A 26,326-nucleotide genomic window follows, 5' to 3' on the forward strand; every position below is an offset into this window, starting at 1 on the left:
CTTACTCATGCCAGTTAGCACCTCTACCAGTTGGGTCCTACATGAATTAATCAGCTTTTTCATTGCTGTAACAAAATACCCAAGGCAGGAAGCTTATAAAGAGAAGAAGTTGATTTACATCATAATGTTAAATGTTCAAGTATATGACACTAGCAAGAGATCAGCTCTGGAGTGAGTTGCTCACTGGAGCCATGACAACAGCAGGGATAGCCCACATCTTGAACCAGGAAACCAGAGGTGCAGGCCCCAGACTCAGGATTTTTGTAATCATCTATTCCAGGAGGCCTCTGATGATCTAACCATTTTCCAGTGGTCCTCACCTCTTAAAACTTTTACCACCTCTAAAACCCACAACTTTAAAGACTGACCCTCAACTACAAGAGCCTGTAGGAAAGAGCTGGACTACCGCATGCACGGAATCTTATTTATGAATAAGCAAAGGAGATGAGAAAATAACACACTATAGGAAATAATTCATGGAGACAATGTGGGTAAACAAATTCTAAAATGACCCGCTGAATCCCCACATGGTGAACTTTGACCTCCACAGATATGCCACAGTTACCCACAAACACACATATACACAAACAACAACAATAATAAAATACTAATATAAAGACATTCTTTTAAGAAAGAAATGCAAAGTAGAAGCCCACTTCAATAGTGAGCTCTCACATCCTGGGCTCTGTATCAACAGAGTTGACCAACTTGTCTTGACAAGGTTGTTCGAAACTTCACATCTGGGCTGAGATTACAGACATTTTCCTTGAGCCACTGTGGATCTGGGCATCCTGGAACCAATCTCTATGGATACTGAGGGGCAACGGCATCGTTTGATTTATATGCTGGCAGTCATCACTAAGTTACCTGTCTCCTTGGACTGTCACGGGTGGAGAGGGATGAAGGGCTCTGTTGGTAAGGTATAACTTGGACATACTCTTTCTTTTGTCTTGTTTTGTAAGACAAGATATTTCTGTGTAGCCCTGGCTGTCCTGGAACTCCCTCTGTACACCAGGCTGGCCTTGAACTTAGAGATCCACCTGCCTCTGCCTCCCTAGTGCTGGGATTAAAGGTGTGGGCCACCATCACCCAGCACAGCACGGACATATTCTATGAATTGATAGTATACTTTTGAAAATTATTAGTAGGAAAATTATTATTATACATAGTTTGGGGCCCCCTAAGCTTGTCAGTGCTGCCCCGTATCATCAAAACAGGTGCAAGGACTGCCTGACTTAAGATGTGTCAGTAAGACGTGTCGGTACGTGCCTCTTGGTTAAGTGCCTCCAGCCTGGGTGCTTGCATTCTGTGTTTCTCTTGTTAGAAGGCAAAATCATGAGTGGAATATAGAACTCCAGATGAATGTGTTAAAAGGATTTACTTTCTATGATAAGAGAGAACTAGGCAGATGTTATCATTGGCTCATAGGAATGGTCAAAACAGCAGGGCTCCTGTGAACTAAAGGAATGTTGAGATGAATAATAACCAGGAACAATGCAGGCTTTCCATAGTGGGGAAGAAATCAATTAAAATACCACCAGTGCAGACTTTATGTATTTATCGGGACCTGCCATTCAGCGCTGCCGAGGACAGATTCCAGGGCCTTGCTCATGCTAAGCAGGCCCTCCCACACTGACTACAGCCTCTGTCAGTACCAGCCAGTTAGGAGGAGTTGGAAATAGCTCAGGCAGGACAAAAAAGGCTAGAACCTGGTAATCTAGGGTTCAGACAGACACTGGGAAACAAATGACTTTCATACACCAGTTCAAATGCTGTTAGATGCCTCACCATTGAGGGAGCCTCATGGCTGGTGCTCAGCCCTAGGAAATCAACACTGTTGGCAAAAGCCTTGTAATCCAGCTTGCCAGAGGCACACACAGTTTTAAAGGCAAAAAAGGCTGGGGCATCATAGGTGACAAAGAGTCAGAGCATGCTGTGTGTGTGTGTGTGTGTGTGTGTGTGTGTGTGTGTGTGTGTGTGTGTAGGGGGGAAGGGATTTAGAGACAGATGTGATGGGAGCAGAGGCCTGTGTTTGCCTTGAGTAGACTGGGTCTCAGATCTTCCTCTTATCACATTCCCAAGTGTGAGCCAAGCTTCTTTCTGCCTTCCTCCTCGTTTCAAAGGCAGGCAGACAGACAGACAGACAGATAATAGATGTGTGTATATGTGGCATATAAAAAGTGTATAGAAGATATAGATATAAATATAGATATAGATAGGATAGATGATTGATGATAGATTATATATATCAATATATGTTTATCAATATGCATACACACATATCAATACCTAAGCTCTCTCCTGGATCTAAATGCTTCTTAGAGGGGTTGTCTAGGCCCTAGGAACAGAGTCACAGAGTTTGGGCAGGGCAGGGAAGTTCTGTTGTGAGCATGCAGAGAGACAGTTGGACTGGTTCCCCCGGCTCCTGCAGGCAGTTCAGAAACCTCATCTATGAGAGATGGAATTCTACTTCTTACTAAGAAGAACTGGTAATGGGGAAGGAGTTACCCAACAACAGCCTGTTATTTCATGGGTTTAGATGGGGCTGGTGTCTACCTATCATAGCACCATAAGAAGCTGATTGCAGTGTCTAAAGGCCAGCCACAAAGACTGGGGTGGGTTTCATCAACTAATCCAGAAGCACAGAGTGAACATGTTTGTATGTGGTGTGTGGCTCTGTGTGTGTGTGTGTGTGTGTGTGTGTGTGTGTGTGTGTGTGTGTGTGTATGTATGAGTAGCCATGAGTGTCTGTGTATAGCCATGAATATGTATTACGTGTGTGTGTGGTCAGGAGAAAGACAGAGAAAGATGCCATGGGAATGTGTGTAGCCATGTGTGTGTTAGAGCGTATATGTGAGTGTGTATGTATATGTGCATGCATGTATATTTGTATGTAGGTGTGTGCGTGCATGCATGTGTATTTATATGTAGGTATGTGTGTGTGCATATGTGTGTGTGCATCTGTGTGTGCATGTGTGTGTATGTGTGTGTGTGCATGTGTGTGTATGTGTGTGTGTGTGTGTGTGTGTGTGTGTGTATGAGTAGCCATGAGTGTCTGTGTGTAGCCATGAATATGTGTTATGTATGTGTGTGGTCAGGAGAAAGACAGAGAAAGATGCCATGAGAGTGTGTGTAGCCATGTGTGTGTTAGAGTGTATATGTGAGTGTGTATGTGTGTATGTGTATGTGCATGCATGTATATTTGTATGTAGGTGTGTATGTGCATGCATGTGTATTTATATGTAGGTATGTGTGTACATGTGTGTGTGCATGGTGTATATGTGTGTATATGTATGTGTGTGTGCGTGTGTGTGTGTGTGTGTGTGTGTATGTAGAAGTTTAAAATGGCCGCTTTAGCATTCTTACTCATATGGTTAGTTTTATTCTGACATTTTGCTACATGGTTTTTATTACTCACATCTGATCTTAGCGGATGACATCACTGTCTCCTCCTCCCCCTTCCTCAAGATTTATTGAACATTTTGTACAGTTTCATTTTATCATCTTTGTTGATCTGTTACTTGTAGCTCTTTGCTTGGCTATTTTAGGGGCTTCCCGTTTGATTAATGCCACACATCTTTAGTTTTTCTTAGCCTACCTTAAATCAACATGTAGCGTAGGACTCCTGTGATAATCCACTTCGGTTTCTTTTCATCTGACCTTTGTGCTATGCTTGTCTTATATTTCATGTCTCTGTGTATTATAAACCTGATCTATTACCATTACTTTTGCTCAGTCAAGAATATGGTAGGAAGATTTAGGTCATGAGAAAAGTATTTGGGCTATTCACCATTAGATAGCTCCCACACTGTGCCATCAGTCCTTTTGGTAGATCGGCACTCCCATTGGAATTATCATTTCTTGGAATTGTTATACCTGGTTTCCTTTAGCATTTCTTTTGGTGAGGATCACTAGAAATAGTTCTTTTTTACAATTTTATTAAAAAACAAACCAAGAGCAAAAGACTAAAACACCAAATAGAAGTCCCTCCCACTGAAGTGAGGTCCCTGGGACCAGGCCACCCTCCACTGGTTGCTACATGTCCTGCTGCTGCACAAAGTGGTTAGGGATGGCTTCCTTGCACCACCAAGGTGCCACCACACACTATGAGCCCCAGCTGCCGCTTGTCCTCCGACAGCTTGTACTGGTCATCGGGGTCTCGCACATAGGCTCCGCCCAGCACCAAGATACCGCTGGCTTCCCGGCCACCCCGGAACTTCACTTGGATGGTCGGTCTTCCCTCCTTTTCTCCTTGCCCACCGTCCTGTTGCTGTGTGCCCGCTTTTATGTGTATTAAATAGTGTTCTTTTGCCTTTGGTTTTGGGTGGCGTCTTCACTGGATGTTGCATGTATTTTCTTTCAGTGCGTTCAGGATTCTGTTGCACTCCTTCCCTTGCACTGTTCCTGTTGAGAGCTCTGCTGTTAAATGTGCCCGTGTTCCTCTCTGTGTGGTCTTTTTTTTTTTTTTTTTTAAGAAGATTTCCTCCTGTTCACGGGTTTTGAGCAGTTTTATGGACTGTCCTTTGATGTAGCTACCTTCCGTTTCTGTGTGGTGTCCACTGAGTTTCTTCGATATGTTGGCTTACAGCTTTTAGTAACTTTGAAAAAACTCTTAAAGTCACTTTCTTTACTTTCTTTGAACACTTTAAAAAAAACTGTGTCCCTTTTTCACTCTCTTTAAGGACTCTAGTTAGATATATTTAAGCCCCTTGAAAGTGCCTCACAATTCATTAAAATTTTGCTTTTTCCCCCATTTTTTAAAAATTTATCTTTTTCTAAAATTTTATCTACATTTCAAATGTTATTCCTCTTCCTGATTTTCCCCTCTGGAAACCCCCTATCCCATATCCCTACCCCCTGCTTCTAGGAGGGTGTTCCCCCACACACCCACTCCCTCCTGCCTCCCCACCCCGGCATTCCCCTACACTGGGGCATGGATCCTTCACAGGACCAAGGGCCTCTCCTCCCATTGGTGCCCAACAAGGCCATCCTCTGCGACATATGCAGCTGGAGTCATGGGTCCATCCCTGCCTACTCTTTGGTTGGGTGGTTTAGTCCCTGAGAGCTCTGGGGTGGGGGTGGGGGTCTGGTTGGTTGATGTTGTTGTTCTTCCTAAGGGGTTGCTAAACCCCTCAGTTACCTCAGTCCTTTCTTTAACTCCTCCATTCAGAACCCGTTCTCAGTCCGATGGTTGGCTGCAAACATCCACCTCTGTATTTGTCAGACTCTGGTAGAGCCTCTCAAGAGACAGCTATAGTCAGCATGCACCTCTTGGCATCCCCAATAGTGACTGGGTTTGGTGACTGCATGTGGGATGGATCCCCAAGTATGGCAGTCTCTGGATGACCTTTCCTTCAGTCTGTGCCCCACACTTTATCTCCGTATTTCCTCCTGTGAGTATTTTGTTCCCCTTTCTTTTTTTTTTTTTTTTTTTTTTTTTTGGTTCTTTTTTTTTTCGGAGCTGGGGACCGAACCTAGGGCCTTGCGCTTCCTAGGTAAGCGCTCTACCACTGAGCTAAATCCCCAGCCCCCCCCCCCTTTCTATTTAATACTGAAGCATCCACACTTTGGTCTTTCTTCTCTTGAGCTTCATGTGAATTGTATTTTGGGTATTCTGAGCTTTTGGGCTAATATTCACTTATCAGTGAGTGCATATCATGTGGCGGGGGGTGTTTTTATTTGTTTGTTTGTTTGTGACTGGGTTACCTCACTCAGGATATTTTCTAGTCCCATCCATTTGCCTAAGAATTTCATGAAATCATTGTGTTTGATAGCTGAGTAGTACCCCATTGTGTAAATGTACCACATTTTCTGTATCCATTTCTGTTGAAGGGCATCTGGGTTCTTTCCAGCTTCTGGCTATTATAAATAAGGCTGCTATGAACATAGTGGACCATGTGCCTTTGCTGTGTGTTGGAGCATCTTTTGGGTATATGCCCAGGAGAGGTATAGCTGGGTCCTCAGGTAGTGCAATGTTCAATTTTCTGAGCAACCTCCAGACTGATTTTCAGAGTGATTGTACCAGCTTGCAATCCCACCAACAATGGAGGAACCTCTTTCTCCACATCCTCGCCAACATCTGTTGCCATCTGAGTTTTTGATCTTAGTCATTCTGACTAGTGTGAGGTGGAATCTCAGGGTTGTTTTGATTTGCAAAAAAGCAACCTGATTTGTGTGTGTGTGTGTGTGTGTGTGTGTGTGTGTGTGTGTGTGTACATTTGCACACGGGAACATGTGTGTAAGTACATCCCATTTCACATGTGTGGAGGCCAAAAGAGGGTTTCAAGTCTCTTCAGATGGACTTACAAGCACTTTGTGAGACTCCATCATGGATGCTGGGAACCAAACTTAGGTCCTCTGCAAGAGCAGTAAACACTCTTACCCGTTGGCCCATTTCCAAGCCCTGTTTCCTTTTGTACAGCTTCTCTGTCAGGTCTTAAGTTCAGTCATCTCCTCTGATGACGCCCTGTTGCTAAGCTCACTTTGAACGGTTGCCATCTCAGACACTGTAGTTCTGACTCCTAAAAGTTATCTTGTGTTTTTAAAAAAAAAATACTTTTTATGTCTCTTCATAACTCTTCGAACATCTGAAATAGTATTAAAATAACCTTTACTGTCCTTTGTGCATGCGGAGGCCAGAAGAGATCATCAGGAGCCCTGGGACTGACGCTACAGAGGGCAGTGAGCCACCATGTGGGTGCTGGAAACTCAACACTGGTTCTAGGGTATCTCTTGAATGTTTACCTCTTTCTGTGCCATTGCCAAATGTGAGCATTATCGTCACAATAGATGAAGAGATGTGGGTTAAATCCTAATATTTACGTTAGTTCTGCCCAGTTAGAAACATTTCTAAGAAACACAGCTTCCTAAAAGGGAAAGGGAAACCACTGAGTGGAGAACAGACCTGACCTTCCATCACCTTCAGCTTTGCAAATTGCCCTTTCCTCACTGGTTTCCTAAATCTGTTCTATTAGCACCAGTTTCACTTGACGACTTCTCGAGCAAGCCTGGGTTTCTGGGCTGCTGAAGACTCCAGGTGGCCTATCTCTGGGCCGAAGAACTTAGAAAATCCTACTTTTCCACAGACTCTAACCCTTCAAGCTCTCTGTGTACGTCCCCTCATGTAAATTTGTCATCAATTCCCACCATCCCTGTGGACACCAGGCCACAGTCTTTTCTCGGCTGCAGTCAAAGCCAAGAGTGAAGCCGTGACTAAATGATAGAGCTAGAGAAGCTGAAGTTGAAGATTGAGTGGATACCCCAGCTGCCTGAACCACCTGAGGCCCAAGATCAGCTCCCAGAAGCCTCTTCTCCGACTGAGCCCCTTCCTGGCCTTAGCTGATGACCTGCCAACACTTAGGAACTCTACAGGCGGAAACGGACTCTGCTTCCCTCTGGATGCAAATGTTCCCATCAAATATGACCTCATATCTTACCTGTAAAATAGTCTCATAGCACAGTAATAAACTGACTCAAGTACGTTTATTTTCTACAAACAGGTAAGGGTCTATTTGACAGGAAAAAGAAATGTGTATCATATTTTGGTTATCATTTACAAGTCAAAAAGGTCTATATTTTAAAGAAATTTCGAGATAGCAGATTAGAATTATTTGGGGAATGGGGAAAAATTCCTCTGAAAAGGAAATTTAGTCTATTCACAAGTTTCAAAAGGGTAGAATTTAATTATAGATGACAGCAAAGAGCAGAAAAAGGAAACTTGAAAGTTGTCCTGAGGGGGACCACTAAGGTAGTGTTTTCTGAAAGGAGAATATAGTCAGGTAACTTTATGGAAATGGGGATTTGAAAAGGGAAGGAAGGTCTGGGACTGTACCTCAGTGGGAGAGCCTGTGCTCCGTGTGCAAGGCTCCGTGCAAGGCCACGTGGGTGGGGTAGGAGACGGGGAAGAAGGGGCAGTAGGGGGCGAGGGGGAGGAGGAGAGAGAGGAGGAGGAAGGAAATTCTCTCGGCAGTGATGACAATTAGGGCATGTTATCCCAAAATGTGGCATCTCAGCACCTGAGCAAATAGAATTAGGAGGTCATTGTGACCTTGCCCTGCTGTCCCCACAGGAGACAGACTGCAGTTAGGGCGAATGAGAGCTCCCTAAATGCAAGACCTTACTGTGACCTCAGAGGAGCGGTCTCCAAGGACACAGGGACTCACAGGAACACCTGAGCACCCAGGCCTTCAGGTCTTGCTGTCAGGAGGCTGCGCCCTCCTGTTCCATTGTCTGTCTCCACCGCCTCATCAATCCTGACGTAGAAACATTCGAATGTGACTGTGTCTTGGGAGGAATTCCCTGTGGACGGAGGCTCCTGCCTCATTGAAAACTGACCTCAAGTAAATGTCTGTGCCTTCTCTTGTTGTCGCTCTGCCTTTGGCTACAGGAACCATAGCCACAAACCTGGTGATGAGCCAGGAATGGAGACTCCGTATTTTCTACAGTGGTGCTTTTTGACTCTACCTAAGAACCCTCTCTTCTTAAAGTTTTGACCATCATAAAAATGAAATTATTGGAGAAAACATGTGCTAATAGGGACTACATGAAGAGGACATCCTGCCTCCTCCCGACAGAAACACAAGAATCACCTTCCAGTGGCACCGTACCTCAGACGGGACTTTTCAAAGCCCAGTACAAATACATGCGATGGACTTTAAATGATCCCGACAGTGGTCCTAACGTGCACCATTATGGCATCCACTAGGACAGCTATCTAACAGGAAAGCCACAGAGCAGACATTGAATATGGGTTTAGAAAAATAACATTAAAAGAAAAACATTAAAAGAAATGGGGTATAAATTGTATATCGTTCGCTGCTTACTGGACTATTATTGGCGTCCAGGAAAAATGGAGACCTACCAGTGGGCCCTAACAATTCTACTATTAAGTGAAATGAGGGTTGAAGATGCTTTGTTCTCTCCTTTTGTTCTGTAGGTATTATTACTTGGCATTCCGAGCACATCAAACACCTCCAGCTAACAAAGAGAGCTGTGTTGCTATCTTGGAAAAGTCCAGATTAGATCACTGGGTCCTGGGAAAAACAAAGGTAGCTCTCTCTCTCTCTCTCTCTCTCTCTCTCTCTCTCTCTCTCTCTCATTCCCACTGTCACCTGGGATGCTTTCCTGTCACTGATAGCTAGCAAAAATGGCTTTGTACCTGGCATACCACGGCAGGCAAGACTCCAACCTAAAGAAAGCCTTTGCGGGCCTTAAGTCAGAAGTCTGGGGCGTACAAGCAGGAGGCAGAGGGTTTGTGCATTGCTCCGTAATTTGAGAACCTTTTAGCATCTCTAGAAAGAGACCTTTGAATGCACTTTACCGGGTCCCCTTCCCATACTTCCTGGTCCAGCACACGTGCTAACACATAAATCACAGTAACGGCAGTGATGGGTTCCCTTCAGAGTTCTGCTCATTTCTGTGTTAGACTTGGGCTGTTTATTACATACTCTGATTTTAGTCTCATCGTGGGTAGCTTTTCATTTGAGGAAACAGCATGTCCCATTAGGAGCCCAGGTTTTTATAGTTAACTCTGCAAGGCCAGTTCTCAGTCTGCCTGTGGATCTCCTCTCTGGAAATTCATTCGTGGGGAGCCATGAGTCGTGCAGGTCTCCTGGCCTTCATACTATCAGCTGACATCAGATTGGCCCTGAGCACCTCCATCGCAGGCTATGACGAGCAACAAGGGCAGAGCTGGTCTGAGGAAACAGAACCCCTGTCTATGGGGTGGCAGTCCCAGACAGCACCTGGGGGATTGTCTAGACCCTGCAACCTCATTTTAGATAGGGAATTGTATTTGCTAGAGACAATGAATGTACTCTATGCAGAAGTTAGATCACTGTGAACTTTACTTAGACAGTGGCTTTAATATTTGCAACAGGCTGGAGTGGAGTCGTTTTTTGTTGAGATGCCCAAACGTAATGCTAAAGCCATCCTTCCTTTCAGGTTTTTCTCAAATATTACCACATCGAGCAGTTGAATTTGCTTCTTCGGGAAGTTATGGGCCGAGTGGTCATGCTACAGGCATATACCAAGGGTTGGCTCGGAGCGAGGAGATACAAGAAAGCCAAAGAGAAGAGAGAGAAGAGCGCCATAACCATCCAGTCAGGTAAGTGGCCTGGTCTGGCCAGTGCCACCCCTCAACATTTGAGTGCTGGGATCACTCACCTTGGGCTTCCCCTTTTGCTGTCTCCCTTCCTCCCCTTACTTCATCAAACATTTTCCAAACTCCTATACAAGTCAAGCCTCATACTAGGCACTGGGAATGTGGTCAAAGGAAACTCTCTGATCTTAAAGACAGACGGACATTCAACCATTATTACACCCTGGCGCGAGTGGTGAGACAGCAGTATGAACTGACCAGTGGTGTAAGACCCCATCACCCCACGTGTGCCTGTCTCCTGCAGTGGCTGAGGTAATGCACACTTCGAGTGCTATAGAGATTGTCCCATCACAATGGCTAGCACCATCCTAGTAGGGTTTGGTAGCACAGCTGAGACTGAGAAACAGGAAACAGGCCTCTAGGCTTTACCCGAGCCCACTGACACCTCTGTTCATGTGCATATCATGGGTGCTGAGAACAGTACCCGACTCTCATGCTCCTGAGGATGAGACAGGCATGGAATGCAGACGCTGAATTTCCCGGCACTCCCATATCAAGAAACCATAGCATGTGTGCTTTGGACCTCAGGAGCCGTTTCTGAGATGCTCAGGCCAACATGAGGACACAGAAGACAGCCTCCCAGCTTAGGGTGGAGGCTTCGTGCATCACCTTTATCTGAAAGATGTCAGTCTCCCGCACTCTGTTCTCTTGGCTCTTGGCTTACTTCCTTACCTTCCTATTCTATGGGAAATGTGGCCACATCCTCAAAAAGCCCTATGTGCTGAGCGCCTTCCTCTGCTCCTTTATCTTCATCCCCAATTATACGTTTCCTCTGAACCTAAAAGGAATGAAAGGACTAGTTCAGAGCCTCTCGCCATCCTCCCAAGCCCTGACCACCAGTTTTAACCCCTGTGCCCAAGACAGGGCTTTCTCCATTCTTGAGATAACAGGAAACCACCTCACCTGGAACCAGGGCCTCTCACTATTACTAAACAGAACTCAAAATGTTCTGGGAAAGTTTGCCTAAAAATGGTTCCTCCGAAGCATTTTGAAAACTTGACCAAGAGTTCAGAAAGGCCCTTCCTCCACTGCAGTTCATCTGCTGACTTTGATTTTCCTCGGGGAGAAGGCAGGGTGGGGGTGGGGGGCTTGGGGGATGAGAGACGAGGATTGGAGGTAGAACAGCTTCTATCAATTCACTGGCACGTTTGTAAATTAATGTCATTCCCAGCACATGGTTTTATATTTTTAGCCTGGAGAGGATATGATACTCGGAGGAAATTTAAGCAAACAAGGCACAGGAGGAACGAGTCTGCAGCTCACACTCAAGCAGGTAATTAAAACATCGTTTTTGCAGTGTCCACTTGAAATGTTCTGTGATTCCATTCAAATGAGTCCAGAGGGGCTGGAAGGCTAGTGATTGAGGAGCACTGGAGTGAGCCAGGAGTTCTGGGGTGTGTCTGTGAGGATGGGGCTCACATCTTCTGAGAACCCTCTTGGTTGGGATCATGGGACACTATGCACGTTCACCAGGGGACAAGCTTGCTAATAATGTCCTCAAGAAGAGTTCTTATAGTCTCAGTACAATAGAAGAGGAAACTGAGGCACCTAAAGGGGAAATAACTTACCTATTACCACACTGCTTGCTAACCGCAGAGCTCCCTTTGAAATATAAGCAGTTTTGACTGAGCACATTTGACTTGATGCTTGCTACTTGGAGCCCTAAGTCCCTCATCAGTGAAGCGAGAGCAACCTGCTTTAAAGGTGCACAATGACTTAAAGGCCTGCCTGACTTTCAGGGTCACGGAGAAGGGGGTGACCTCGGGGCCATATCCATGACTGTGTGTATGGCTAGTGAACTCTTCTGGGCCCCGGGGATGGGGCAAGCACACAGTGGATCTCAGGATCTCAGCTCCCGAGAGCTATAAGCTGTGTGTGGTGTTCACAGGCCCAGTACCCGGCTCTGAGGTCACTGGGCTGTTCTGCAAACGGCATGTCCCGTGTGGGCTGCCAGGTTCCTCCTCATTTAAAGCTGCAAATCCCTAATTGAGGTTCTGGAAAAAGCAGGATTTTGACCATGCCAAGAGTTCCAGGAGTGCAAGGAACTGTCAACAGATTGAGAGAGTGGAGTTTGGGAGCGGAGTTTACTGCACCGGGAGAGAGAGGGCTTCAGAGGCTAATCCTTCAGTCAGACAGCTGTGATCCATGACCCTCTCCAGCAGGCTCAGACCCAAGCTCTGGGGGGTCCTTCTCAGAATTCTTAGGACATTGTGGAGGCCAGGCATCTTCACTAAGAACTCAGATACTTTGGAAGTAAGGGTGCCCTTTAAATGCAAATGTGTCTCACTTAGCACCATCTTCCAATAATTTTTAACCTCAACCACTTCAAAGCCCTATGAAAAGTGAACGAATTCTTATTATGGTTTAAGAAACAGAAACCCCAAGTGCATATTGTGTTCACTACTTAATCCCTCGACCCTCAGCACACATATACATGCACACACCACACACACACACCACATACATACCGCACACAATATCATACACACCACACATATGCACACATCACACCACATACACACATACCACACACAATATCATACACACACATCACATACACGCATACCACAAACACACAACATACATATACACACATACACACACACACCACAAGCACACAACACATATAAAAACAACACACACAACACACGCACACACACAGATTTTTCTCAGGAGGATACCAGGCTGATTTCAGATTTTGCAATATGTCCAACATATGTTTTAAAATAAAACCTTTAAGCCTGTATATTGTCTACTGAGTCCATTATAAAAAAATTATGAGAGGTCTGAAAATCATGTTGGAGGGCCAGGTGAATGCTGCTTCAAAGCAGAAAGGAGCTGGCTTCACGACCCCTGTCTTAACAGTGATGAGTGGGTGTGCTTCATCCCTGAAGCACATGTGGGTGGGTTCCACGGAAGGCTAACCTTGCACGTTCTCCTTTTCCTTTTCAGCGTTGCTAGCAGTCACCCTCCTTAGCTTCCCAGCCAGAGTCCTCACCAGGTAGAATCAGAGCGTGTGTTACCAGTTCTGCAGGGGCTTTGGTGGGCATGAAGGTCACACCGAAGCCCTCAATGTGGCAAGAAGCAAGCAGAGTCTATTCTCCAGCCAACAACAGGGACGAAACTGATGTGCTCTTAGAGTGAGGGCTGGGCTCAGGCTGTGGTTTTCCCTAAGGCATAACTGTCTCCTCTTGTTCCTGCTATAGAGCTGGCTCCCATTACAACTGTCCACACACTTCAAAAACCTACAAAAGGTGACAGGAACGACCAGCTCAACACAGCCATTTCTGAAGTTAATTTCTCACTGATTATTTTCCCAACAAATTACTTTCTTTGATATTTTGATTCCGTAGAGTGCGTTTGTTTTTATTTCTAGCTCGTATTCACAGACCTTTTACTTAATGACGTTGCTGAAATGCGACACACACACACACACACACACACACACACACACACACACACCCCTTGGAAGCATTTGGCCTACATGTTGCTGCAAAGCCGCAGAGTGAAATTTGTTTTCCTTTCATCTCCTTCCCTACAAAAGCAGCCCAGCCTAGCTTATCCCTTCCTTAGAACTTCCTCTCAGAATTCCCGATCTATTACAGCCAGCGCATTCGAATACCAGCAACAAGCCGCCTTTTCATGCTGTCAACCTTTTTCATCTGAAATGTAAATTAATTCTAGCTGGTATGCCTTGACAGAGATCAAAGTCCACATTAACCTTGCCTGCTTTCTGCTCCTGAGGACTGGGCGGCCACTGATAGGAGCCACTGCCCCAGGATCCTTTCCTCCTCCAGACAGCCCTCAACGAAGAGCCACCCTTTCAAGGGCTCCCCGTGTTCTTTCCTAAAGAGCCTCTGAGGTACTTTAAACAAGACCCCGGAATATCTGCCCGGCTAAATCTTGAGCGACAAACCTGCTGCGTTTAATTGTGGGTTCTTCCCTGGGCTTCTGAGCTTCGAGGGCTGAGTTAAGTAGTGTCCTTAGTGCGGTGCAGAGAGGGACAGGACTCTGAAGCCCTTATCCCACCCAGTCAGTCTTTCCTTGAGGTAGGCGCATTTGCATTTTCAAAATAAACAGATGCCTTTCAAATACGCGTGAGCTGGTGGTCCGGAGATCTCTCCGGTCCATAGGGTGCTCCCGCCAGTGATCTAATGTTGGAGAGAAAAAGACAGAGAAAACACCCTAGGTGATGGAGGACACGTTTCCGGTGAGGCATATCTGTGCAGACAGTGGGAGCCTCCATGCGCTGTAGGGGCCCCGAGGACTCAGGAACCAACTGCGTGCTGTTTTCCATTTGGGACCGGAAGACAACTTCGAATGTCAGTCACCTTGGCTTGTTTTGTTTTTATTACTAAATAATTTGGGAGGGGGTGTGTGCTCTCTGTAAAAAAAAAATCAGGAGACAAGGATGCACCTACTAATAATATTCAGATAGGCTATTCCAAGTAAAAAAATATGTTATATTCATCCTGCTACAAATCTTTACTTTTTGACTAGCTGCTGAGTTTCGGAGACCCTATCTACTCGTTCGGGGTGGGGGGTTTGTTATGAGGGGGATGCAAATATTCCCCAATGATTAGTATCAAAAGAAATAAGCCACAGGGAAATTTTCAAACCTCTACAGTGCCAGTCCCTCTCTTTGATTTTTTTTTTTTAATTGCTCTGCTAATTCAGGATCTGTTTTTAGAACAGAAAGTGCTGGGCCTTCCTCTCTTGGGGATGACATGCTCTTTTGTAGGTGACAATGGGTTCTTAGGAGTGAGAATAGAATATTGAAATGTTTTCCTGGAAGATCTGGCTTATTCAGCCCCTCCCCACACATACACAAGCACACACACACACGCGCACGCACGCAGGCACGCACGCACGCACGCACTCGCACGCGCGCCGCGAGAGCTGGCTCAGACCCAGCTTGGTTCTCAGTACATTTTTATTGAATTGCTTAGGGCTGTCGAAGCTTTTTTTCTCACCATTCTACCATATCAGATTGCACAACCCCCTCCTTGGCCCTGCCAACATCACAGATGTCATCAGATGGTGGCAGCAGTGCCAATGACTGTGACCACTTCTCTGATGTCCTCTAAGGAAAGTTTTTCACTAAGGGGCACCTTGAGCCTGCTGTGGATACACAGGCTAAGTGAGCAGCCTGTGAAGCCTGCTTCTACTGTGTCTTCCACAAGGAAAAGCAAACATTGCCTCTGTAGTGCTTGACCCTAAAGCCATGCTTTGTAGTGTTTAAAATTGCTCATACCTTTATTTTTTAATCTTTTATTGGTTGTCTTATTTATGCCTTGGCATTTCAAATGTTATTCTCCTTCCGGGTTTCCCCTCCACAACCCCCCTATCCCATCCCCCAACCCCTACTTCTATAAGGGTGCTACCCCACCCACCCACCCACCCACTCCACTCCTGGGGTGATCCTAGCATTTCCCTACCCTGGGCCTTCACAGGACCAAGGGCCTCCCCTCCTATTGATGCCAGATAAGGCTGTGCTCTGCTAAATATGCAGCTGGAGCCATCAGTATCTCCATGTGTACTCTTTGGTTGTGGTTTAGTCCCTGGGAGCTCTGTGGTGGTCTGGTTGGTTGATATTGTTGTTCTTCCTATGGAGTTGCAAACCCCTTCAGCTCCTTTAGTCCTTCCACCTAACTCCTCCATTGGGGTTCCCATGCTAAGTCCAATGGTTGCCTACAAGCATCCACCTCTGTATTGGTCAGACTCTTAACAGAACCTCTCAGGAGACAGCTATATCAGACTCCTGCCAGCATGTACTTCTTGGGATTAGCAACAGTGTCAGGGTTTGGTGGCTGCAGATGGGATGGATCCCCAGGTGGGGCAGTCACTGGATGGCCTGTCCTTGAGTCTATGTTCTACTCTTTGTCCCTGTATTTCCTTTAGACAGGAGCAATTCTGGGTTAAAATTTTTGAGATGGGTAGGTGGCCCCATCCCGCAAAGAGGGGTCATGTCTAACCTCTGGATATGGTCTCTACAGGTTCTCTCTCCCCTTTGTTGGCTATTTCAGGTAATGTCCTCCCCGTTGAGTCCTGGGAGACTCTTGCTTTTCTGGCATCTGGGACTTTCTGGTGGCTACCCCCAGTTCCCCATCCCCCACTGCTACACACCTCGGCTCAATTTCCTGACCCTCCTTCATCTCCTTCATTTCTTCCCATACCCGATCCTGCCCCCTTCCCTCCCCTCTTCCAAGTCCCTCCCTCCCTCTACCTCCTGTGATTATTTGTTCCCCCTTCTAAGTGGAACTGAAGCATCCACACTTTGGTCTTTCTTCTTCTTGAACTTCATGTGGTCTGTGAATTGTATCGTGGGTATTCCAAGCTTTTTCCCTAATATCCACTTATCAGTGAGTGTTCACAATGTGTGTTCTTTTGTGTCTGGCTTACCTCACTGGGGATGATATTTTCTAGTTCAATTCATTTGCCTGGGAATTTCATGAAGTCATTATTTTTATTAGCTGAGTAGTACTCCATTGTATAAATGTACCACATTTTCTGTATCCATCCATTTCCGGCTTCTGGCTATTATAAATAAGGCTGCTATGAACATAGTGGAGCATGTGTCCTTGTTATATGTTGGAGCATCTTTTAGGTATATGCCCAGGAGTAGTATATCTGGGTTCTCAGGTTCTCTATGTCCAATTTTCTGAGGATGTGCCAAACTGATTCCCAGAGTGGTTATATTAGCTTGCAATCCCACCAAAAATGGAGGAGTGTTCCTCTTTCTCCACATCCTGACCAGCATCAAACTTTTAAACAGCCTTTTGTTTTGTTTTGTTTTGTTTTGAGACAGAGTCTCTTTATACAGCCCTGGCTGTCCCAGAACCCACTCTGGAGACCAGGCAGGCCCAAAACTCACAGAGATCCACCAACCTCTGTCTCTAGAGAGCTAGGATTAAAGCTATACATCACCACACCTGTGTAAGCTGCCTCATTTTTAACCTTAAATATCTTGATGTTGGTGCATACCTATCAGGAGGCTAAGCCTGGGCTTCACAGTGAAAATTTGACTCAAAATAAAAATTTAGGCCAGATGGTGGTGGCACAGACCAGCCCTTGCAGATTGGCAGAGGCAGGTGGAACTCTGAGTTGGAGGCCAGTCTGGTCTACAGAGAGAGTTCTAGGACAACCCAGGTTACACAAAGTAACCTTGGCTTAATCAATCAATCAATCAATAAATCAATCAATCAGTGGTGTGTGTGTGTGTGTGTGTGTGTGTGTGTGTGTGTGTAGAGATGCCTCAGTAGTTAAGAACACAGGCTGCTCTTCCAGAGTGTTATGAAATATAATACCTGATGGGCCCATACCAAGGTGTCCCCCTGAGAAATCACACTATGTGACAGATCTGGTAGATAGGGGGTTTATTTGGAGAAAGAGAGGGGAGTGAGGACCTGAAGAAGGGTTAGAGGCAGATAGACAGGAGCAGAGCAAAGAGGCAGAGAAAGGGAGACAGAGAAAGCAAGAGTAAGAGAGAGAAGAGGGGGCAAGCAACCCCTTTCACAGTGAGTCAGGCATACCTGGCTATTGGCAGGTAACTGGGCAGAGCTCAGACAAAATGCTAACATCTATTACCCGTCCATTTATTATCTCCTGCTTTTTAAGCACTTTTTGCTGGGTTGTCATGATAAAAAGAGGACTCACTGCATCTCAGCTCTAACACAGGAGTCTAGAACATGCTCCCCTCAAGAGATGCTATGTGAACAGGTTAGAATTGCCACTTTATATCAACAGAAAGGAGTTCTAGAAAACCTGAAACAAAAGGTCATTTTTTTGTACTATGTATACATATGCCCTTATGTAAACCCAGAACTGTATACAATGAATCTATCCAATTACAGTTGAAAAGTCCTTATCATAACTAAGGATGTGTAGCGGAATGACTCATGATTCTTGCAGGATCAAAAGACAGAGCACATATTCTTTTCATCCCAATAAAGCTGTGTGTGAGAAAGTTGTTGCTCACTCGCCAAGCAAGAGAGAGATGCACCCTTAAGGGAGACAGCCAGCAAGCAAAGCCCTTCCAGTCCCTTCTCTGTCCTTGTTCTGCCTCTATTTCGCAAACCCTCCCGGCCATTTCACACAAACCTGGAGTTAGAGAAAGCACAGGTAAAACCAGACAAACCCTTGGCCAGAGGGCAGTGAGCACTGCCTCCTCCTCTCCAGAGGGTTCTCACCTATATTCTCAGAGAAACATCTGGAGGAAAAGTGCACCTGGGCTTGACATGAGCCTTCAACTGCAGATCGTCTCCCGCTCCTGGCATCTAAAGAGCTGGGCTGACTTCTGTCAGCTTTACATGTTGGATAGGAAACTATTCAGATAATAAGCATCATGATTTCCTTTGGTAAAGTTTCCAAGGTCTTGAGCCAGGAGCCACGGGACCTCCAGAAGCATGGCAGTGAGTAGTTTGCACAGGGGAGAAGGGCCAGCCAGTGGACTCAAGGTGTCTCTGAGAAAGGCGCTCTGTCTAACCTCTCCTGAGCGCACATATAATAGTATCTTGTCATAGCTTGGTTCACCACACAGAAAACTATCCTTTGCTGTAAGATAGAACTATTTTCCATGTTTGCGTGAAACAGACCATTGTGCAGGACACCTACTGTTTACCTCATGTCCAGGAAGAAAGCTGTAAAGTCCTTGTGGACTGGAGGGTAATATCACTGACAAGAGGTCAAAATGAGCTGCCCAGTGAGACCTGGGCTTCCCATTTGTGTTAGCCTTCTGTCTAAGCTCCACCCCCACAGTTACCTGGCAACAGCCAGGTCTGCCTGACACTAAAAAGGGGCTGCTTGCCCCCTCCTCACTCTCTTGTTCTCTCTTGCTCTTCCCTTTACCCCTCTCTCCTCATTCCCTTCCTCCTTCTCTCCACGTGCTTATGGTCGGCCTCTACTCTTCTACACCTCTCTCTCTCTCTCTCTCTCTCTCTCTCTCTCTCTCTCTCTCTCTCTACTTTATCGTCCTGTGGCTGGTCCCTCAGGGGAAAGGGATGCCTCAGCATGGTCACACAGAGGCACCCCCTTCCGCCACACCTCCATAGAACACACCCCCCTTTATCTTTTATAAACACATCAGTTTGGTGGCCCTAAGACTCAAGGGTAACACTCCAAAGGCAGCCTGTGGCCAGCGCCTGTTCAGGTGGAGCCTGCGTTCTTCCCTCTGGTAGAAAACACAAAACTTTTGCCACCTGGACACTGTCTGAGGCAGCATTCTGATGACACTGGAGTTATCCACCTTTCCCATGGAGAGTCGTAAAGTGTTGCCACATTCGTTAACTTCCATTAGTCTGCTAGGCCGGACCCACACAGGGTAAAGAGCATTGAGAGAAGCTACCTGTGCCACAGCGAGAATATACAGCCCTGATTTTATTTTTGGACTTTGATCAAAGGATCCTTGAGGATGCAAAGTCAGATTTTGTGTCCCCTTGAGCAGATGCGTGCTTTGGGTTTGAATAAATGAGCTTCCCTTGTGTGTTCCGTGAGTTGAACCATGGATCTGCAGCCCTTTCACTCAGGCCTCTTTAGTAGACTTCGTTCTGCCTTTAGTTTCCATCTTGGTCATTGCCCATGGATGTGCACACCAGTCAAAACTGGAAACAGTTAAAATCCTATCCTACCCTGTTCTATGTGTATGGAATTCAGCGTAGAAACGGTGGCTATCCCATCATTTCTCATAAAGAGTGGAGAAAGTTACCTGTGTGTCTAATGTGCACACAGCTCCTGTCAACCCGCAAATACAGTTACAGGGACATCTTTATGATGGCGAGCAATGGGCATTTTGTTGCTCTGTGACCAATTTCAAGAACTTTTATTTTCCTCTTGGCTTTGGAGCCTCATGCTGCTGAGAGCTACTGAGGTTCCTGACACCATTTTTCCCGACTCCCTGGCTTAAGGCCCTTTTCACAACCTGTTCTGGAAGCTAGTAAATCGTTCTTTCTGGCTCTCTGCAAAACCAGAAATTCTAGGGGCCGAGAGATAAAATATCGTCCAGATTGGTTAAGGCTAGTGTGGAAAGCAAGCTGCCTTTCAGATGTCTGAAGTGTTGGAAGACCTCTGTGTACCTGTCACGTTTAACCCGCAGTGACGGGTGATTGGCAGCATCACAGCTGAGTGACGGCATTTGGCCAGGAGTTCAAACCTCAGCTCGACGAGCCATAGCCAGATCCCTGTTTGATTTGCTGTGGCCATGAAGTCTAAATCTCGCCAGGAACAGAGGCAGAGGCAAGGGTGACAGCTGGTAGCCATTCTCGTCGATAAAGTTGTGATGGCTGAGATGTGCAAGCGACCAGAGTTAATTTCACAGACCTCCAGCCAAGTGCTTAGTGTCAAAACCAGCTATGCTCAACGATGCAAACAGCCTCTTGTCAGAAGCCACCTCCCCTGCCATGCTCCTTCCTCCCAGCCAGCTCAAGGAAGCAAGCTTAGGTCCTGCTTTTTGAGGAATAGGTCCCACTAGAGGAAAAAGAGCATATCCCCCTTCCCTTCTAACAACCTCTTGACAATTTTATTTTATTTTATTTTATTTTATTTTATTTTATTTTTGGAGCTGGGGACCGAACCCAGGGCCTTGCGCTTCCTAGGCAAGCGCTCTACCACTGAGCTAAATCCCCAACCCCGGACAATTTTATTACGATACAGCTTAATACAGTAAAATTAAAGTTTGATAAGATTGGGCTAACACAGGCAAACAGCACATCTCCTCCACAGCTGGGAAAATACATATTTCCAGAAAGCTCCTCCTCGGTCCTTTGCTCAATGTTCCTGCTCACTGATGGGCTTTTCTGTCTCTGTAGTCTTGCTCTTTCCAAAAGGTTCTATATGTGTCACACCCCATGCAGACTTTAGAAAGCAACGTCTTCTCTCGGCAGAATGCTTTTGAAGCTCACCTGAGTCACTGTGTCCCTCAAGAGTGCTTTCTTTCCCAGTACCAAGCAGGACCCCTGTATCTGCTCTCCAGCAGAAGGGCTTTTCCAGTTCGTGGTGACCATGAATAAAGAAAACATCCCACACTTTATCTTTTTTTTTTTAAGTCGTAGCAGTTAAATAACTTTATTTTGCAGAAAACCAGAACTATTTGAGCCAGGAAGATCCTAGATGGAGGATGTATCTAAGGGTTTCAGTGATGGCCTACTATGTGTGAGGACCCAGAGAAAAAAAATACTATTTCCAAGAGGTGGGCACTGTTTGATGAGCATAGAAATGTATTAGCACGGGCAACCTGTGATTTCTCATGGCAATGTGTGCAGTTTATATAAACCTGTTTCCCTGCCTTACTTGTCTTAATTCTCACCATGGGACCCTGTGAGAAATCCTATCCAGGTTGTCATCGATGGATGCTGGAAAACTTTCTGTAACCAGGAATTCCTAGTCGCCAGTCTACTATTCTCTCCTCCATTTTCTCAATGCTATTCTGTGTAGAACATTCTGGAAGGTGTCTCAACATGAAGAAACCTGTGAGGAGCTCTAGGACATAGCCCAGTAGTGAAGCAAGTGCTTGCCTGTGCAAGGTTCTGTCTTTGATTGTTTGCACCACACCAGAAAAAGAAAAAAAAAAGAAAAAAAGAAAGAAAGTAAAGTAAAAGATGTTTTTTCTTATCAAATGGGTACCAACTGACACCCCTGTCCTAGGTCTAAAAGGGCACTAAGCTGGCCATCAAGCACCACCACAAGAAGACTACACTTCAGGAAACCACCAACCTCCCTTTTGGGAAGCAGACAGGGAATAAATTATAAGAATTAAATCTAACTTCAGGTCAAGCAAGAATGAAAGAAGAAAGAGAATGGAATGGCTGTCCCTCTGTGCAGAAGGGACCTAGAGTAAGACAAAGCTTCTCTCCTAAGCCTCCAGTGTTGGTAAAGCAGTTGCCGGGTAGGACTTTCTTTGAGCCTAAAGTTTAACTGGGATAATGGACAGCATTAAGTGCTGAAGAAGCAAAGCAGAGAACGCTTTCCTGAGCCTGAAATGACTACACTAATCTTGTGTGCAGAGCTGAAGGGTAGGAGTTTTAATGGAGAGAGAGGGAGAGGGAGAGGGAGAGGGAGAGGGAGAGGGAGAGGGAGAGGGAGAGCTACTGCTCTTGAAGTTAAGAATTAGACTTTCTTGTGTTGCTTTTGGTGGTCTTTGCCTGTAGGACCTCCCAGGAGGTGGCTGCTGACCAGGCGTCACTCCAGGATGAAAGCACTCTGGCTCCTGGTGCCATCTGCCGTGCACCTTCAGGAGGGATAGCCTGACTTTTGTGTCTTGTATGTATGCACTTTCTCTACTAGGGGCAGCGACAACTTCTGCCCAAGCCCTTAGGAGAACAGAAGAGTTTACCTAGTCTGTCCCCAAGAAATCCTACTAGAATTACATGGCTGCTGAGACAGTGATGGGGGCTGTCCGCTGGATGAATCGTCAAACACCAGGCTAGACTCTGTCCTCAGCAACCAACTTGTGACCCTTAAACCCAGGAGCATGAAAGAACATAGGCAGATCTGGGTTTTTGTTTCTATTTATAAGGGAGAGAGAGAGATGGGCGAGATTATTATTCTTTTTTAAAGATTATTTATTTAATGTGTATGAGTACACCGTAGCTATTTTCAGACACACCAGAAGAGGGCATCAGATCTCATTCAGATGGTTGCGAGCCACCATGTGGTTGCTGGGATTTGAACTCAGGACCTCTGGAAGAGCAGTCAGTGCTCTTAACCGCTGAGCCATCTCTCCAGACCCTATTTATAATTCGTAAGTGTTTAAATGAGGATGGAGTTACAAAGAATTCAGACTTGGGACAAATGATTTGAATTCCGGCCCTCTATGGTGCTGGACAAGTAAGCTCATGTAGAGGTCAGAGGACAACTTGTGGGAATCATGTGGATCCTAATGATGTAACTCCAATGGTCAGGCATGGAGACAGGTGCCTTTATCCACAGAGCCATCTCCCTGGCTTCTAGACGAGTAATTTAATGCCCTTTACCTCAAATTCATCAACTGCAGCATGGGAGTAACATTGGTGTCTATCATTCAAGACTACTATGCAGATTAATTAGTTAATTCTTGTAAGAGTAGTAGAATGGTGACAGGGACATAATAGTCCATATGTTTATGTTTGTTAAGTTAAAATGTCCTCGTTTATATTCTTATCTTTTCTTCCTAATCTCTAGCCCCTACCACCTGTCCCTGACAAGACAGACTGGTTCTATGTGCCTGGTCTTTTTCTTCTCTTTCTTCTAGTAATTTCAATCCTTGCCACCGGTCACCAACTCCCTTTTTAGAAGCTGAGAGAGATTAAGTTACACTCCTAGCCTGGGTATTAGTTTTCAGTGGCAGCCAGAGCAGATTGTCACAAACCTGGTGGCCAAGGGCAACAAAAAAAAGCATTCTCTCACAGTTCTGGAGCTTACAAGCTCAAAACTAAGGTGTCACAAAAGTGGCTTTTACTGGAATTTATGAGGGGAAATTATCCCTGCCCCCATCTGTGTGTGTGTGTGCATGTGTGAATGTGTATATGTACGTGTGTATCTATGCATGTGTGTTTATCTGTGTGCATGTATATCTGTGGGTGCACGAGTGTGCATGTGTGTGTCTGTATGTGCATGTGTGTATGTGTGCATGCATGTGTGTGTATCAGTGTATGTGCATGTGTGAGCATATGCATGTGTGTATGTGTGTATTGTGAGCATGTGCATGTGTATATATATATGTGTGTATCTGTGTGAGTGCATGTGAGTGTGTACATGTGTGTATCTGTGTAAGTGCATGTATGAGTGTGTACATGTGTGTGCATGTGTGTATCTGCGTGTGTGCATGTATGTTTCATACTCCTGCTAGCACACAGTGGTCCCTGCTTCTCTTTTTGTGCCTTTGAATGCGTGTTATCTTTTTTGTCTTTAAGAGACATGCACCCTCTGCTTAGTACTCAACAACATTTCTATGTAACCCTTTACCCAGCTGTGTCTCCTGGCCCTGAAGCCCATTGAGTGTGCAACACGGTGCTAGCTTTGTTTCTGTGGCTGTGATAAAATACCCTGACAAAAAAACAACCCAAGGGAAGGAAGGTTTATTTTAGGTCACAATTCCAGGTTATAGACTGTCACCTCTGGGAAGTCACGCTGGCAAGAGCTTGACATAGCTGGTCACATCACATCCACCGACAAAGACAGAGACAGAATGTGTGCACAGAAAGCTCAGTCAGCTTCTGCTGCTACCCTAGACACAGCGCTTAAAACCAGGGAGTGGTGCTGCCCACTCCTCACAGCACCTAGGACAATTGAGATGATCTCAGATTGACTGATCTAGGCAATCCCCTCCTCCCGGGCATTCTTCTTACATGACTCAGGTTGTTTCCGGTTGACAGTTAAAACTGGCCATCACAAATAACCTCCTTTAAGCCCTTGACAGTCAAACGCCTTCCCGTTTTATTTCGAGATGATCTGGTAGACCCTGAGCTCAGCCTTCCTGGGAACGGAGCACAGTTCACCATTCACAGTGTAAATGAGCTCAGCTGACCAGGCCTGTTGAAGCCTCAGCCTCTAGTTCAGCACTTAGTGAAGGTTCCTCTTGTTCATGTTCATTGCCTTATTTCCCATGTGTCCCTGGTGTAAGTTTTGAACCTGACCCACTCACCTGACATGGGTGACCTTGTTTCTCTCTTGCTGTCTGTTGTTATTAAAATCTCATTGTTATTACGTATCAGCCAAATGTTTCCACGTGGTGAGATTTAATGGGGGAATGAGACAAGGGGAAGCGGTGAAAGAAAGAAGAGAAAAGAGAGAGGACAGAGGAAGTCTGCCTTTTATTTAGAATGTGCCATAAGAATTCCCAGGTGGAGGTGCAAATTGAACCAAAAGGTCTTCTGGGACTATTTTGCCATTGCCATGGCAACAGTGACCAACCAGTGCTGCTGAAGGCAATTCCTGATACCAACACTCTCTGCTTCCTGTTTCCATGTCTCGCCTCTCCTCATTTGAGGATGCATTTGCCAGAGAGCTTCCAGGAGATTCCAGCTTGCACCAGGGTGCCCTTAAATACTTTACAGCTTGGGGTCCTACTTTGAACTTGAGGGATCGATCATCTTGACTTCCTCATCTCCTTAGATGGACCGATGATGCCTCTCCCTGTTCTAAACCAAAGCTGGGGTTGGAGAGGCCGACTCCATCCAAACTTTATTAAGAATATTTTTCTAAGTTTTCTGTTTGGTTTTTATACTTCAAATAACTCTTAGAATCAATATTTTGATGACTGAAGTGTAAATGAATGAGAATCACGGAATGAGTTTTCCCTTGAATTACATGAGGAGAAATTCTGTGAATTTCTATCGGAAAGCAAGTCGAAGTAACCAGGCGCACGCTGAGCTCCTCAGGAAGCGGCCCTTGCAGTGGCTGCTGCTGTTCCTGGCTGTGGTCACCGACCTCGCCATCCTTACTGCCTTTCTTTTTTATTGTTGTCTTTGGGAATTTGTATTAAACTGTTATTGTTCCTTGTGAACATTAAGGTTTTCAGGTAGGTGCAAATGATAGCCTATGACTCCACTTCTCCACACAGGCAGTTTAGCTAGCTCTTGGCGCTCCTGACCTGCTCGGAGAACGAGGTTAAAGTTCATCGTGGAGAGTTCCTCCCCCCCCCCACTCCATTCATCCCTCCCTCCCTTCTTTTCTTTCCTATGGTGGTGTGTGTGTGTGTGTGTGTGTGTGTGTGTGTGTGTGTGTGTGTAAGAGAGAGACAGAGAGACAGAGACAGAGAGAGGATCTCATGTACTCCAGGCTAAATAAGAACCAAACTATGGGGGCTGGACAGATGGCTCAGTGGTTAAGAGCACTGACTGCTCCTCCAGAGGTCCTGAGTTCAATTCCCAGCACCCACAACCATCTGTAATGGGATCTGATGCCCTCTTCTGGTGTGTCTGAAGACAGAGACAGTGTATTCACATACATAATATATATAAATCTTTTTAAAAAGAACTCAGCCATGTAGCTGAAAAACATGTTGAACTTCTCACCCTCCTGTTCCTCTCTCCTGAATACTGAGAGTACTGGGATTACAGGTACTGGGGTTACAGGTACTGGCCTCCATGCTTGGGTAATGTAGGTCTTCATGTTCGCCAGGCAAGTACTCCAACCACCAAGCTACACCCTCAGGCTAGTTCAGGCAATTTCCCTTCAGAATGAAGGAAAGACATT

General features: G+C 45.7%; 1 protein-coding gene across 7 annotated transcripts in view; it reads left to right on the forward strand.

Moving 5' to 3' along the window:
• The window catches only part of Myo3b (myosin IIIB), a 406,405-nt gene that overhangs the window by 270,138 nt on the left and 109,941 nt on the right, over positions 1–26,326 (forward strand). For all 7 annotated transcript variants that reach the window (NM_001393777.1, XM_087653545.1, XM_087653546.1 and 4 more), the window contains 3 exon segments: positions 8,936–9,047; positions 9,943–10,105; positions 11,352–11,432. In NM_001393777.1, the coding sequence (NP_001380706.1) occupies positions 8,936–9,047; positions 9,943–10,105; positions 11,352–11,432 (356 nt within the window).

The sequence above is a fragment of the Rattus norvegicus genome, chromosome 3 (assembly GCF_021556685.1).
Source record: "Rattus norvegicus strain SHRSP/BbbUtx chromosome 3, alternate assembly SHRSP_T2T, whole genome shotgun sequence".
In the NCBI taxonomy this organism is placed as follows: Eukaryota; Metazoa; Chordata; class Mammalia; order Rodentia; family Muridae; genus Rattus; species Rattus norvegicus.